The sequence below is a fragment of the Labrus bergylta genome, chromosome 16 (genome assembly GCF_963930695.1).
Source record: "Labrus bergylta chromosome 16, fLabBer1.1, whole genome shotgun sequence".
Lineage (NCBI taxonomy): Eukaryota > Metazoa > Chordata > Actinopteri > Labriformes > Labridae > Labrus > Labrus bergylta.
This window is the reverse complement of record NC_089210.1, coordinates 22,464,824-22,481,519: the sequence shown is the minus strand read 5'-3', so window position 1 is coordinate 22,481,519 and position 16,696 is coordinate 22,464,824. Positions and strand designations below refer to the sequence as shown.

The 16,696-nt window shown below is 41.9% G+C and overlaps 1 protein-coding gene across 1 annotated transcript in view; it reads left to right on the top strand.

The window, feature by feature from the left end:
• coro7 (coronin 7) overlaps nt 1–16,696 on the top strand; it is a 110,984-nt gene that overhangs the window by 23,479 nt on the left and 70,809 nt on the right. The window contains exons 8-9 of the mRNA XM_020647024.3: nt 8,825–8,908; nt 9,841–9,923. Of these exons, the coding sequence (XP_020502680.2) occupies nt 8,825–8,908; nt 9,841–9,923 (167 nt within the window). The remainder of the gene's footprint in view (nt 1–8,824; nt 8,909–9,840; nt 9,924–16,696) is intronic.

The following is a 16,696-nucleotide window of genomic DNA, read 5'->3' as shown; positions in this document are numbered from 1 at the left end:
GTCCAGAGCGCTCGTTCATACAACGTCCACTTTTTCCTGCCTGTATTTTTAGCTACTCGTAGACAAACCACACTTCTTATCCTCGATCCAGCCCTGAATCAACCTTCTACCCAGAACTGTAGCTCCTTAAACTTTTCTTCCATCAACATTCCCTTTTCCCTTCTCTAGTTAATCACTATCCTAAAGGGGAACCGATCTATCGTTAACATCCCTCCACTTTTCCATCTACCTCTTTTCCCCTCTTTGATTTATTTTTCCATGGGGCAGAATGATTTCTCGGACCAGTGTTTTTCCTGCCCTCTGAAAACACAAGGAAACGTCTTTGTGGCTAGCAGTCAGTTGCAATCATTCTCTGAAATAGTTTCCATGATGCGCAGAAGTTAAGCTTTTGTATGTCATGGGGGCTGGAGCCATATAATTCTTGATACACAGGATTATTTCATAATATTTGTAGCGCTGAAACCAACAGTTGATCTGAATAAGCAGATATGCACATACAAATGGAGACTGTGTTCTTATGTGTTCATTGTCAAATTCCTTGTATTTGTGAACATATTTGGCACAAATCCAATTTTGATTCCGATTTCATTAAAATGCAGGAAAATAGTTGTGCAGGAGAACAAAAGAGGTTTAATGCATTGTACAAAATACTATTTTGGAACACATCTGCAATCATCTGAGAACAACTGGTTCAAGGTGTCTTTTCCCTGCTCACACTTTATTGTAATCCTGAGCTACAAGTTGGATTGGAAACACAACCAGCACAGGACAGAGGAAGTCTTTGCTCGATATTTCTAATCAGTTATTCAGATATCAACGAAGACAATTAGCTCTTAGATTGATTTAAAGTGGACTTAATAGTTTAAATAATCAATCAAATGTTCAGGGGAAAACAAGATTTTAAAAAATCCTCTCGTAAAAGCTTAACAATATGCATGTTTGTTGCTCTCCTATTCTTATGAACTTTGCAGAAAACCTCAGATCATTTGAAGTCATCACCTAAGAGCTGTTGATCATTTAGAAAGTGATCATATTCTATGTTTCTGTCCGTAGAAATAGAGACTTAATTTATGGGTGAAATGTGGCTTTTGAAAATGTTGGGATTTAATCTCAAAAACAGTATTGAAGGTTGATGACAGCATCGCACCTGCCACCTTCATAATAAAGGAAATACAGGATATATGATACACAGGACATGAAGTATTTGTGGAGTGTGTAGGATGAAATTGAGGAAATCCTCCCTGATCCCTAGAAGATGTATGTGCCTCATGTCTAAAAGCCAGGGTGCAGTTTTCTCCCTTCTCTCACTATTCATCTCTTTATTGTCAAACTGTCTCCTTGTCCTATCTTTATCCCTCCACACTTTTTCCCGTTAAGGCTAAGAGGAAGAGTGTAAGGGGGGGGAGACACCAAGGGAAAAGACGTCTGGATATCCCATTCTAGCTGGATGCTATATTTAACTGGGGATCAGTCCAGTTCATATCACTCGTTCCTCCTCAGGGGCTGCAGGTCTTTTCTTGTGTCTGCAGAGTTGACCTGGCTCTGTAGCTGCGATCATTGTCCTTTTGGCTCACATTTCTGCACAGTGCTTTTCACTTGCTGACACAAAGGAAATGAGACGGGGGGGAAAGAATGACTTCAGGCGAAAAAAAGGATGATTGCAGTAACAGCCTGTGAGGTGAATCAGTGGAAGACGTGGCTGAATTCTTAAGATCCAAATCTAATTTCAGGGTTTTTTTTAATTTCAATGTTACAACTCAAACGTTTAGGATAAAGCACGTCCTGCATAGGCGGCATGTGAGGTGCAAGTTCAGTATGTATGAACCCTCCTGTGTCAAAGGAGTGACTTTCTCAGATTCATGCTATTACAGCTGCACCTAAGGATTTACGCCACGTTGTCGTCTCCTTTGATTAACACTCCCTGTCCAGCTTTTGACCTTGCACATTAATTTTCATATTCAGGAAGGGAGAAATGAGAGGAAGGAGAAGAACGGAAAAATAGGAGAACAGCTTGTGGCTTCTCTAGTTTTGGAGAAATTAGCGAAATGCAAGATGGTTCCAATTAGCGGAGAAAACGTGGCGGTCGGAAGCAGAGGAAATGAAAGAAGAGAATGGCTGGTTTGATTTCCATCTTTTTCCCCTCAAGATCTCTTCCTCTTTTCTACTCTCTTCTTCTGGAAGCATCTTTAAAGTCAGGGCTACATTAAAGGTAGTGAATCTTGACTCATAAACACAAGTGAAATGGGTCGTGAAGGCAGCACATGATGAACAAAACCAAGTCACTGCTGAGGACTAATTAGCTGTGGATGAAAGACTGAGAAGGGAGTCTGTTTTAGAGGTGATGAAAGATACAAAGCAATGGTTATTGATTAGACGAGGGGAATTCAAAGAGGGGAAAGATGATGATTCTGGAAAAAGAGTGGAAACCACGGAGGAGAAAGAAATAGAGGAGCAGGTTGAAGAGATGAGTGACTGCAGCTGGGGCAGTTTAGTGTTGGATTAAACTCTACAACTGAAAGGAAAAGAACCGATAAGAGACTACCTAAAACACCCTATTACACCATTAACCAACGATACGGCAGCAACAATAAAGGAAAAAAACAACAACTAACATTTTTAAACATTTGAATTTCAGTAAAAACGTTGTCTTCCACTGCCTAATTCTAAATATTCATACAAATACTAAGATGATTCACAGAGAGGTGCAAAGATTAAGCGAAAGAAAGTCGGTGGTAGAGACGGAGGGAGATGCAGAGATTGTGATAGTTCCCACATGTGCACACAGACACCTGATATTCATCCCATTGGTTGAATCAACATTCTCTGCGAGTGACACAGATGTGCACTCCGTCTTTTTAGAATAACTGAGGGAGAGGGACAGAAGGAGATGGAGCGATACTCATTTGTTGACATTGGGACAGGATATTTAATAGACTCTATAAAAGCATAATTGGCCAGACTGCTGACTGGCACGTTCCTGTGTCTACATCTCTGTCTGAAAGGTGATTAACCCCGGTGTAAAGCCTGCCTGCTGTCGTTTGAGTTTAATTTGCTTTATCATGGCTGCAGCACTGCTTTCATTCCTTCTTTTTTAAATATTTTTCTTGAGTTTTCCTTCTTTAAAGTCTTCAGACATCTTCTTTTTTTTTTTTTTTTTACTATTTAGCAGTCTGGAAAATATTTTCCCACATCGTCATGCAGACACCTGTGTTGGTGATATCCTTTTCCCAGATGTGATGTCACTCCCTGCACTTCCTTTATCGTGAATGTGAGCCAGTCGTTAAACAGGTGTTACTGATTCTGCCCATTTTTGTCAAGTCATGAGCCATTTACCATTTTTGTGCAAATTCCATCAACTGGGATCCTTTGTTTGGCTGCTAAGAAAAACATTTGTCTTATTTTTCTTTTCTTTTTTCCCGCCCCCCCGTCCTTTTCTTCTCGTTCTCAAGTGTGTCATGATCGATTTGTAGCATGTCAGTGAGGTTCAACTGGAGGAAAGCGGGGGCTTTAGGTGAATGGGATTTGAGTTAAATTTACAACTCCAGTGGAGAGAAACTGTTTGGCAACATTTATATACACACACACACACAGAGTCCAGATGTTGTGTCCTCTGGCTGCCCCAGGTTGTTAGTAGTAAAGTAGCTCTCTGCCAGCTGTGTTACGCTTCCTTAAGCTGAAAAACAGCTCATTGGGAAAAAGGTGAGCGGAGGCCCAGCACAGACTCCTAATCCTCACTTTCTCTTCTACCGCTCCAGCAGTCAAGCCCTGATGACATCTTTGTCAAGAGGCTCAAAGTCGCACGTGCCTTCATATCCTAACGGAGTATGACCTCATGGCGGCATGAGCTATGGAGCATGTATAGCTGTCTGCTTTGGAGCTGGTTGTAAAAGCCTGGGGGATACTGTATTGGCAAAAGAAAGCCTGTCTGCTCTATAGAGCCGGTTCACAGAAAGGTGATACATTTTCAGACGGCTTTTTTTATCGATCCCATGAAGGAGAAAATCGTCCACTCCATAGTCTGGTTTGAAGGCAGGTTAACAATGGATGCATTTGAAGCTTCTGTATGGGACCTTATTGCCTTTTGAGACATGCTAGCTGCATGGCTCCAGTTTGCACTTTCGATCAATCAGTTCTCCACTTTGGTGATGGTTGTAGTATGTCATCAACTATTGGAATGATTACCATGAATAAATTGATATAAGATATGTTTGGGTCCCAGAATATCCCCGACTTAACCTCTAGTGCCACCGTCAGACTGACAGTTTTGGGTCTTAGTGAAGGGTCTTGACATCTGTTGGCTGAACTGGCACAAGTTAAATACAGATAATGTTGGTTTCAATTCATAAACTTTGAGTGCCGCTATGAGATGGTGGAGGTGGGTTAGAATAAATTATTTAAAATATTTCAGAATAAAATGTCATGAAACGTGGTACACACATTCCTTAACTTCCAAAAAAATAATTCTATTAACTTGTTGGTTTGGGTTAAGCTTTCCATTTAAGCTGTCACCTTCAGTTCAATTTCTTGAATACTTCTGCTTTGTAAGGTGTTTTGAAAGGCGCCTTTAAATAATGAAATGTATTATTATTATTCCTATCCCTACTGAAACTATGAAATTGTTTTGCTCTAACCCCCCTGTAACGACGCCACACTGCTCCAATGGACTGAGTTCATTAAAATGTGTAAGAAGGCTGTGTTTTCTTACACAGCATTAATGCCGATTCACGTTTAAGGCTACTCTTCAGCTCATCAAAGAACAGTTCTGATGTTGCATTTGGAAACAGACAATCCTTCTTACACAGTCATCCGGAGCTCTGCAGCAGATCATCATGACTGAATATGGCAACAAAAGTGATTGTGCAGAAATGGTCCTGTTTAGTCTTGCATGTAATATAAACCCAATTAGAATCACATGCTGTTAGCCAGAAAATAAATCAGACACCACATGTTGCTCCTAACAGAAGTTTCAGTGTTAAACAGACAGAGAGCGGATTAAAAATAGTCAGAGCTACACTTGTTCCTAGTTTGGTCACAGTACCATCTCTGCACTGTCTTGCCCCTGGAAGGAAATTGGCCAGTGGTTATGAAGAGTTTAATGGCAACACATTCTCTCTGCCTGTTTATAGTGTCCTGACTTTAGCCTCTTTCCTTTCACGTATCTGTTCTGATCTGTCACTTATTTGGAGGTCCACATTTACTCATGTCCTCTCTCGTTGATCTGGCCTTGCATGGTCTGATCAAGGCTCTATGAGTTGAGTTATTGGTACAAGGCATGCTTTCAGACTACAGGCTGAAAAATGACTTTGAGTGTTTATTCAATCCAGGACTGATTATCAACTCAGTCAGTGCCTTGCTAGCATAACTTCAGAAACGTGTTTGAGAGCCAGGTCAGTGGAGTGCTTTGTAATCCCTCTTAGTGACTAAAGCTATTTAGGAGCACACCAGGAGCCAGAAAACATCTAATGCATACAGATGGTGTCAGGTAAAGTGCTGGTATGGACAAAGATGTATCATCCCTGAGAGGGTTGCAGAAGTACAGTTCTGAGAATTTCCTTTTTAAGACTGTGATTTGATGTCTGCAAGTGCAGTGACAAGTCCCCACAGAGCTCTGGACGCTAAATCTGGTTTGAACAACCAGTGTGTGGCCTCAACAGACTGCTATGCTATGATTTACATTTTACTGCATGGATATATCCAACACAGGAGCCTTGGCCTTAACTTTAGCGGAAAAGTCAAACATCTCTGGAGATAATCTTTTCTCATATTACTCCAATTCAATTTTGAGAATGAAATACTTGTATCCATTTCATCTCTTTTTCTAAACTTGTGTTTGTCATAGCCTGCCATAGGGTTGTCAAGATACTAGATTTTTAAACTTTGATAGGATTCTAGTAAAATTCAAATATCGATACCTGTTTCTATATCACAGCAACAAAAGTACAATGAGGCTACGTCGGCTGCGTCGCCAACATGTCAGTGCACATTAGATTGTTCTCTCTCTCTCTCTCTCTGTCGCTCGTTGCAGCTTTGATTAAAACGTAAGACTCAGGATCAGTAAAGGTTTTTTTTTTTTTTTTAAGCTTTGGTACTTCTCAATACTATCAACCGTTAGAATAATGGCGATTGATGCTTTTTGATAACATGTGTTTTAAACTTAACAAAGTATCAACATGTTTTGACAACATTAGCCTGCCATAGCTTAAATCATTTACTTTATTGTAATTTTTTAAGTAAAACAAGAAGACATAAGCAGCTGTCAGTTCTCTGCAGTTTGAACAGAGCTAGGGAAAGTAGATTATTAGCTTAGCTTAACATGCAAACCAAAAGAAGGGGGGAAAAAAGAGCCTGGTCAGTCCAAAGTTTAAAAATACTCATTGTAACACCAGTGAGTTTTTTTTTATGATTGAATGGAAAAGGAAATGTAGAATTGACCCTTTATGAATTTGGGGATGTAGGCTACATGTAGTTTAATTACTTTTTAAGGAGTTGCCACAATTGTCACAATATGGTTGCCAGGCAACAAGGAGCAACGCAGCAAAGAAGTCATAATGAAACTGCTGTTTGTCACTTTTCGTTTGTGTTACTGTGTGTTTCCTTCAAAGGCTTAAAATCAGGGAGAACAGCCAGTCAAGCTTTGTCAAAGATTAATGGTGACATTTAGCTTGTAGCCTCAGTCCAAACATGACATGGGTATTATTATAGATGCATTGTTGCACAAGCTGGCCACCTCCTTTAGGACATGATGCTGCGGCTTGAGTCACTGCTTCAAGTTGCTGCTGTTAAGAGATGATTCATCCTTAAATCAGTGACTCGTTTGAACATTTTCAAACCGATAAGATGTAATTACGGCGCTCCGAAGGGGAAGGGAGTGAACTGTTGAAATTCCTTACCACTGAAATCAATTCAACAAACAGCAACTCTGCAGACTAAAAATGACCACTCTTATCTATGCTTGGATGCCTGCTAAACTCGAAGCAGTCTAACATGTGAATGTCATTTATATCCACATTATGCTGGATAGTAAGAAGCACCCTGGAGAGGATTTGAGGAAGAGCAAGCGATGAAACGTTTGATTCAGACAGTTTAAAGAGATATAACCATAAGCTTCATCTCTTCCCCTAAGAAGTTCATTTTCAAACCAACTTCCAGGTCTCTTGCATGTGGTGAGAGTGACGTCAGAAAGGAGAAAAAAAAAGGGAAGTGCTGTTTGAGTTTGCACTGATAGGACCCACATGTATGTTTCCCTGTATAAGCACATGTGTGTCTCAAACCAGATTGAATATTACTGCATGTACATCCTTTTTATTCAACCATTATCTCAGGTTATAGCTTCTGCATGTGCCCATCGCACTCAAACATCGGCCTGAGTTACCACAGCTTGTACAGTGCGGGGACTTTCTGCCCCGTGACCTCCCTCATGTTCAGGGTTGCAACACAGCAGCTCAAGTTCTCCCCTCTTGTTTTTACAATTTATCATCTGCGACTATTTAACAGTGACTCAAGATGAGGCGGCACACTCTGTAGAGAGTATGTGAGTGTTAAGCCCTTTAAAATAAGCCTCTGTCTTCCTGCTTTTGTTCGTACGTCCAGCTAAGCTCCTCAGGGTTAGTGTGGCCATAAAAATGACAACAGTAATTTGGGGAGACAAAGTGGGCTAAGGGGCTAACTACCCCTGCTCCATGGAAACTTCATCCCTGACCTCCATGCCTTATGGGAAAGTTCAGTGTGACTCTTGTAATGTACTAGTGTGCAGATACCAAGTGGTGTAAGGACTCTAAATGTGGCTTTGAAAGATTCAAAGTAGATACGACCTGTCAGATCAGCTATTAGTTACATGATTCGAGTGCTGCTCAAAGCCGTGGTACTTAAAATCACTCTTAAGTAGCTGGCTAATAGTCTGTGATGTCATGATACCTGAATTGAACGTTTCTTTATGATTTAAGTACAATATCGATACCTGTTTCAATACCATGGCAACAAGGCCCCAATATCTGGTAATTCCTTGTTTTCCACAAATTGCAGTCAAACTTCAGCAATGTCTTATTTGTACAAATACGTTGCTGTGTATTTCTACAATTAAGACAGTGCTCTGTCTTTTGCTGGTAGCAGCTCTAGTTAAAAAGATGACTGAAGGTCTGTAGTTCTCTTTAAGGCTTCTGTACTTTCTGATTCAGTTGATCATTAACATAACAGAGTGTATTGTTTTCTTACCATGGCCTGATTCAACAGCAGCACATTGTTGGTTAAAAAATCCAGTCCATCACTTACCTACATGGCTCCTTCCACTTACAAACATACACATTCCCTTTCTTTCAACACTTGCATTTTGTTTTCACCTGTTGCCTTTGACAACACGTGTAATTTCCATTTGAAGACCACTCATCAAACCGAGCATGTTGGTGCTGCTTTGACACATACTCCTCATGGAAACAGGGTAACAATGCCTCAGTACCGTGAACACAGCCGCACTGTCACAGTTTGGTAACCTAAGCAGTGTAGGGGCAGAAGTCACCTTGTCTGCTACATCAACACAAACAAGCGCTCCTTTCATGGGACAAGTCCTGTTCTGTTCAACCACATGGATCAGTCAAGAAGCACCTGGGCCGAGACCCCGCTGTCTGTCTTCCTTCCTCTGTCTGCTCCTCTTCCCTGCAAATCATTCACTCATCACCCCTCTCTCTTTTTCTTGTACAAGGTATCATTTAAAGTAAGGGCTTATCATAGAGGTAATGGCATGTTGAAGAAGGATAGAGTAGTACGGAACATGTAATTGTCTCTTTTTATTTTGTTGTCTGATTAAAAAAACTTGCGTTGTGTCCCACAGAGTGCCAAGAGCCTAGAGAACAACAAGGATTCACGGATCCTGTGGGTCAAAGACGACCGTTTACTCACCTCTGGATTTGACATGGTGAGGAACTCTTGACCTGTGAGATCTGCTGCTGCATGTTGCATTAACCAAAGACCTGTGTTCCCTTTGTGTTTTATTTTAATTTAACACGTCAAGTACATGTGTGACATATACACACACTGCAGTTTCACACATATTCAATCTAGTAGCAGGTAAAGAAGCAGAGCTGAGGCGGGCCTTAAGACAAGCAGCTACACTGTGCCCACCTGTCAGTCAACTCAGCCGTCCCACTAATGCTCAAATCTGTTCAAATAAAACATACAGATGAGTTTCACATGGGACCTTTACTTGGCTTTTGGAGCTTGCCTCAAGTGGAAACTCGACAAACTACAGTTTTTTGCACCTCCACATTGGCCTCATTTTTAAACCCCAGAGCCCCTGCAGCTTGGTTTGCACCCAAGTCGTCTAACAAATTGCTGCGACTGCATTTAAAAAAAAAAAAAAAAAAAAAAGCCCTGACACAACTTGTTAAAGACATTTGACACACACGGTAAACATTTATTAACGTGTTAGTGGGAATGCAAATGTTTAACACCATCATTTTACTTTCTGCCATTTGAAAGTGTTCAAGTTTGAAAGAGTGAAATTTGTACACAGGGCTTAACAAAGTGTTAACATTAGATTTTAATACATTGCATATTCTGTGAAACTCCTGTGCGATGCTATGTATTGCATTTGCCACTGAGCAGACTGTACTCATTAAAATACATTACTGCACCTGAAATATATGGTTAACTTATTCTAAAACTTTAGAGACACAACCATAAATTGATTTAAAAAAAAAAAAAAAACCTTTGCTAATATTATGAAGAAACAATGTTCCTAACCTGAGTGCAGATTGTGCGTGTCTCATTTAATTTGTATGATCTCATCTGTTGGCTTATATTTTTCATTACATTGATTAACTGTACTTCTCATGTTGTTGTGTGTAGATGCGTAGTCGGGAGGTGAGGCTTTGGGACAGCAGGAAGTTGAGCTCCTCCGTCAGCTCAGTGTCACTCGGCACCTCCAGCGGGTGAGTCCTGCATCAGTGTGCATCCACTGATTTACTGACACAGTCGTGGCATAGACTGTGTTGGTCTCTAATGTCCACCAGTGGGACAGCAGTAGCTCATGTGTTACAGAACAAAGTGGTCTTGTGTACGTGAATTGACACACTTTGCATACATTTGATGTGTGTGGTATGTGTATGTGTGATAGTGGTTTGTGGCATTGACATAAATGAGGATGATGTATGGAGGGTCTCTGCACATTTCGAGCTTCTTTGCGGCTTTATGGCTGGACAGAGAGGCAGACCTCCCAGAGCCCTGACACTGTCCCTCAACATTCCTGCCATTTCCTGGGTGAGAGCCACACAGAGAGACTCCTATCATCTCTCTTAGTGAAAGAAACAGTGTCTGTATGTGTATGTTCCTTATCCCTCTGTTCACAACCACTGTGAAGAGTCAGGCAACAGTCGACACTTTGCCACTTCTCCCTTCAGCCGTCTGCTTGTCATTGCTGTGCCTGACCTTCGTGTATTTCTCCAAACACGGCAACTGAGGGCCGGAGAGGAGAAATAAACGGAGAGAGCGGGAGCGTGGCTGGGCTCCAGAGAGAGGAGCATAATAAAATGATGAAAGGAAGAAAAGGGAATGGGAGCGGAGTGAGGTGTCTTTAAAAGATCCCACTTGTGCATTTTGGTGCTTTTATAAACAGGTTTGAAGGCCAAGTCATTCCAAACTGGAGCAGACTGGATTCTGCCAGGCAAGTCTGCATGCTGTGGTGGAATAAATCAATAAATATGTGATCATAAATATGAATTTAAAAAAAAAAAGGCAGAGAGGTTCCGGCGCATAGTGATGCAGATGTGCTTTGTTGTGTTGCCTCTCTAAACATGTCTGCAGCAGAACAGATTTATTCGTTGGCGCGCGTGTGTGTGTGTGTGTGTGTGTGTGTGTGTGTGTGTGTGTGTGTGTGTGTGTGTGTGTGTGTGTGTGTGTGTGTGTGTGTGTGTGTGTGTGTGTGTGTGTGTGTGTGTGTGTGTGTGTGTGTGTGTGTGTGTGTGTGTGTGTGTGTGTGTGTGTGTGTGTGTGTGTGTGTGTGTGTGTGTGTGTGTTTGAGAAGTTTAAAAGTAGACACAAAAAAAACATCCTCCACTCGTCCTCCTCCCTCTGCCCTCTTGTTCACCACTCATCTCAATTTCCTTTGCTTCCTCCTTCATTTAAGTGAGACGGATGGTTGACTGTCCAAGGGCCTCTTTGGAACTCATCGTATTGTTTGCTGCCAGCTTATTTTTTCATGAGACTGGAGGATATCTGATGCAAGTGATGCCACACTTTTAAACTTTCCACTGGCAAAGCGAAAAATTCCCCAACAAAACACTTTCAGGAAGGAGTGGCTGCTGAAACCACAGAGGATAGTGTTAATTGGTGAATTTTATTGGTGTCTGTCCTCGTAGACGAAGGAATGTAGAAGTTTACTCATAGTCTGTTGCCGCTGCTTTGTGGGTGTGATGATAATGGCGCAACTTGACGAGAATGTACCAACAATGTGACGAATCCTACTCAGCAGTTCTACTCATCTGGTGACAAGCTGTTTTCCTATAGTGCCTTCTAACTCAACCACTGTCTTGTTTTCTTGATGTCCGTCCACACTTTCTTGAATCAGCAGAAGAGCCCGCCATATTGGATCAATTTCATACATTTAATTAGCTTTGAATTTCCAGAGAGGCCATTTGGTTTCCTGTAATTTGGATATGAGCTAATTTGAAAAACTGTGATCTTTCATCGCACGTAATTGCTCGGGTGTGTGCTGACCGCTCTGCAGTACGTCCTGTATTAAATCACTTCAATGATGATATCATATGGCGGGTCGGTGTGTCAGAGAGCTATCACTCCCAAGGCCACATCCCCTCCAGATGCCTGCAGACAAGCGCTGATATAAAACAGGTAAGGCAATCAAGAGATGGATGAGACCTCACCCTTTACTGCCATTCCGCCTCGTCCCAGCCCTCCTCATTCCTCACATCTTCTTTGCCACAATATTACCTTCACCTTTTGTGCTCTCAACTGTTTTATATCTTGAATCTATTCTGTGGAGCCTGAGAAATATCTGTTAGCTTCTTGCCCTGTTAAAAGGAAGATTCTGCCTTGACCATGGTCTAGTCTGGGCTTCAGACTCGAGCTGCTGTTACGGGCCCAGACTCCATTCTTCTCTTTTAAACTCCACTGTGAGAAGCATCCAGAACACTGTCATCAACAAACAAGTCTTCAGGAGTTCAATGGGGGGGAGGGGATATATAACCACTACCTCTAATAGTGTCATACATCTCAGTCAAAGACTTAATGAAACTAAAGATCTCTTAGATGTAGTCTGCCATCAACAAACGCTGATGTGAAAAATGGTTGGCCTGTTTTTTAGGTAAAAGTTGAGGTTAAAATGTCCATAACTTCTGACTGCTTTCTCAGTTTATATCTGTTTTATAATGCAACTTAGATAATGCTCATGTCTGGGCATCCTTCCATGAATGCTATAGGTACTATTTCATCTGTATCTTGTGTAGTTTTTTGGGGAAAAGCAATTTGCCATCATTCAGTTTATTTTATTCTGCATCAGATTGTCCTTGAGTTCCTTGTGTCTCTCAGGATTTAAAATCCTTGTTTCTGGTTTCTTACCCTATTTTTTTCTTTGGATGGTTTGGTTTTAGCTCAACATGGTCCAACTTCATTTCCCCTGTGTATGACAAACGCCCTTGAAATAGACAAAATGCAATAGTCATAAGGAGACCGTATCTACATTTTTCTTCACACTTGATGGATGGAAGCGAAACATTGTACACGAGCAGCCGAGGAAGCTGAAAGTCAAACATCCATAGAGGGGCATTTCCTCCCTGTCATGTTTTGCCTTAGGTGCATATGAAGATGGATTTGTTCTTTTTGCCTGCCTGTTGTTAATTAAAAGAGCCGTGGTAAACATGCTGTGTAATCGGAGCGGCGAGCTGGCTTGTGTCAGGTTAGTTCTGCTCGTCCACAACATTCGGTAGGACTGTTTTCTTTGGAGTGTCACAACATGAAGAGGCCTGGGAGCATGAGCCAGTGAAACGGGGTTGTGGGTGGAATATAATTTGGATGGAGAATAATGAGGGGGAAATGTTTATTTTTTTGGTTGGGGTTGAAATTGAGACCGAAAAAATTGAGGGGCCGAGGGTGATGATTCTGAGAGGGGTGTTTTTAACTCTGCAGAGGTTGCGTTTTCTGCATGCTGGTTTTTCCATGGATGCTTCAGATCTGGACATTGGACAACAACAAAGATCTGTGTGCTCCTCTCTTCGCCATGCTCTACCCTCTATAAACCTGAATTATAATAATGAGTTTAATGGAGCCTCTAAGCCAGCTGCAATCAGTGAACTCTACAACTGGACACAATTGTAACCAGCCTGGCATTTAAATGCATGATAATTGTCCACGTTCTCCTGCTTTTGCAGCTACACACAGATTCACCTCACTTAGAGCTGTAGTCTTAGTGATGCACGTCCTTGCTGTAGCTTGAAATTGTGTCATAAGGCTGACATTGAGATCTCTCAGGGTTACCGGGTCATGATTTAGCATAACGAATCTGTGATCTCCGAGAAAGTCTGGCTTTAACCCCTGTAATTGTCCACAGTCACTTCCAATGTTCTGCTCATGTAGGCAGAGAAGCACATGAATCTTCTATAACGCTTGTTATTTTCTTGCATGAGGCTGATTTAAAGAGATGGCTGTGACCCAGTGCCCACCAGTATCCATCCTGGCGATTGGAGAGGACATAAGCCAGTCCCTGGAGAGCTGACCCAACTGTTTTCCCAACCGAGTCAGGGGTTACAAAAAGAACTCCCCCTCGGAGACATGCACTGCTGACAGACTGTTCTGTTAGAGAGAGGGGTTTTGCGGTGGATGCATGGGAGTACCCCAGGTGTGTTGCACATACTCACACCCTCTTTTGACCGTCCACAATCTATTTCTGTGTTTTTTTTTTTTTTTGTAGTCTACCAGAGTCGTGCCTTGGAGCAGGGCCCAGTCATTGGGTGTAATTGAGCCAAACTGCCTTTAATCAGATGGATCGTGAAGAGGCCTATGCCCCAGAAGGGGACCAGCTTTTTAGAGAACAGTCCCCCCTTTCTCCCAACCCCGACTGAGGCGCTCTCAAATCAGTCCCAGATGAAGGCTTTCCTGTGGGGATTAGGTGCAGCTGCAGCACCGCTAACCAAACCCGAGCACACAGCCACAGAATGTTTGAAAGATAGTTTGACCTTACTCATTTCTCCTGAGTTCACTTCGTCGAGCAAGTGGAGCTTCGTTGTTTTGGTCCGCCTTAAACAGACGGTCATGTTTTGAATGGAGGGAAAGGCAAGACTACCCTACTTGGTCGATCCTCAGGGTCAAGTCGACAGTTCAGCTGCTGCAGGACGACCTTGGGGGAAGGGAATGGGGTAAAGATGTGACCGCACACGCTCTGTCAAAGAACCTGAACTCTGACAGTTGAAACATGATGTCTGGAATCTGTTAGTCATTTGGGGTTTCAGTTTAAGATTCAGTCGGTTTGATCAGGAAAAAGAGGATGAAAAAAAGGTGGAGGAAGGAGCCCTAAAATCCCCACTTGTTTTTTTTTAGGGATATCGACTCTTTGTGAGCTTTTACTGGCTTTTCTTGTAGGCTCATGTGGCAATCCCAACCTTCTTATACTCCATAACACCTCATTGAAGTCATCTGTTCCTCTTTCATGCCCTGTGATCAGCTAACACAGCAAATGTCCTCTGATGCCTGGGTCCTATTAACCTGTCAAAAACATAGCTGTTATCCTTCAGTAAATCCCTTCTTTATCCTTATCTGGCCACCTATTAGACTTTCTGTCTATTACCATTTGTCCCCCACTCCTGTTTCTCACTCTTCATTCTCTCTATCCTGCACATATAGAATTAAAAGGAAGGAGATTTTTTTTTTTTTCAGGTGCTAGTGTCTGGGATTCAAATTAAGTGTTTTTTTTTTTTTTTTAGAGCAGAGTCTAATGGAGCCTTTCATAACTGGTAAAAAACACATGGAAGTATGTGGAGCGTTTGGCAGGGGATATTTAATATAATTCACAGAGGGTTTTGATTTCATCCCGCAGATATGTGCTCAGCACTCCAGGGATCAGAGGGACCCTTTTGTGTGAACTCGCCACAGAAGGAAAAATAGAAAAAGAAAATCTCTCCCTCCCACCTTCAGCTGCCTCCTTCCTGCTTACCTCCCCCTTCTCCTCTTCCATTCACCTTTTGTTTTCTTTTTGGTATGGATTTAATGCCATGTAGTAGCCTATGCCGGTGATGATTTGTGAAGAGACAGCTGCTCCTTATTACATAGCAGTTGAAAGCGTTTTAAAACAGTTAATCTAATTGCACAAATGTCTAAAAACTGGATGACCCTTTCCGTAACCTCACTCTAATCTGCCTCATTTTTGGAGTTTGAGACAGTCTTAGACTTCACTTTTCATCCTTTCTTTAAAAACAACAGTGAGGTTGCACTTGCAGCTGCATATATTTCTATTACTCCAACATCTGGGGAAAATATCTCCTTTCAGTTAAATAAAAAAAAAAAATCACTGGCAATAACATGTGGGATCATTGCCCTACCTAAAAGTCCTTCACACTTTCCTTCACAAAAGTTCAATTCAGCACTTTTCTCCTCCTCTATTGGACAGAAAATCAGTCACTGAGAGTTTGATAGAGGTGTGAAGAAGACTGGGTTGGCGGTGTTAGCTGCAGAGATCTAACTGGAAACAGCATGGGTCATTATTCAAAGTTCATACATGAAATGTTAGTAAAATTACTGCTACAGGCAGAAGGATGCTTTTTCAGGAGAAGCAATATCTACTGTTTTCTCAGGTATTTGGGTATTTTAGTATCATATTTCTGCTTTACTTTTCCATTACTGTATATTTGTAATTCATTTGTCGAACCTGTTCTTCTCTCTTTTTGTTAAGTGTTCTTGTATACCCCCACTTCCCCCCCAACTCTTTCAGCACATGCATGTGTTTAAGACTAATGATTGTCCCTTTCGCGAAAGTCAGGAACCGTGGCGAGGCAGAGCTCCCGTTTTTAAATCATGCCGTGCTTCTGGACGCCAGTCACCTCCTGGATGCCTGCCACCCTTCTCTGCTGTGGTAGAAAGAGCAATTTGAAAGATGGAGAGAAGTGTGTTTCCCATTAGTAGATGGTTTCCTGCACCCCACCCACCCCCACCCCTGCAGACTGGCCTCCACTGCTGCAGATTGGCAGCGTGTCACTGCACACCTCGTAGCCTTACAAAGAGTATTGAAGGCTCAAAGGGAGGGGTAGAGAGACTGCTATGTTGATGCACACAGACAAGCAGGAGTTTTTCATGCTGACATAAATTACATGTGCTGACACACGGGAGAGACCGAGATAGATAGTCTTATCTCTGACTGTGTAATTTAAGAAGGTCTAAGATCAAACTTGTGGTAGTTCTTACCTCTGCTGTTCTCTCAACGTGGTCTGATCAAAAGTGGGTAAAGTCTAGTAGTTGACCAACACAAAAACCCTAGTGTTTGTTTTGTATGTAGAGTGTTCTGCTGAATGAGGATATTCGGTCCAATGACTTTATTCTAGAAGTGAGCAGCTTGAATATTTCTATATAAAACAGCTTTTATTCTGCTGTTGCTGTCAGAAGCCTCCATGTCAAAAGGCTACCTCTTCTAGGTGTTATTTCTGGCCCCTCACTCGTCCTAATTTTTGTATCATTTTGAAACTATTTAACTCATGAACTCTAAAGA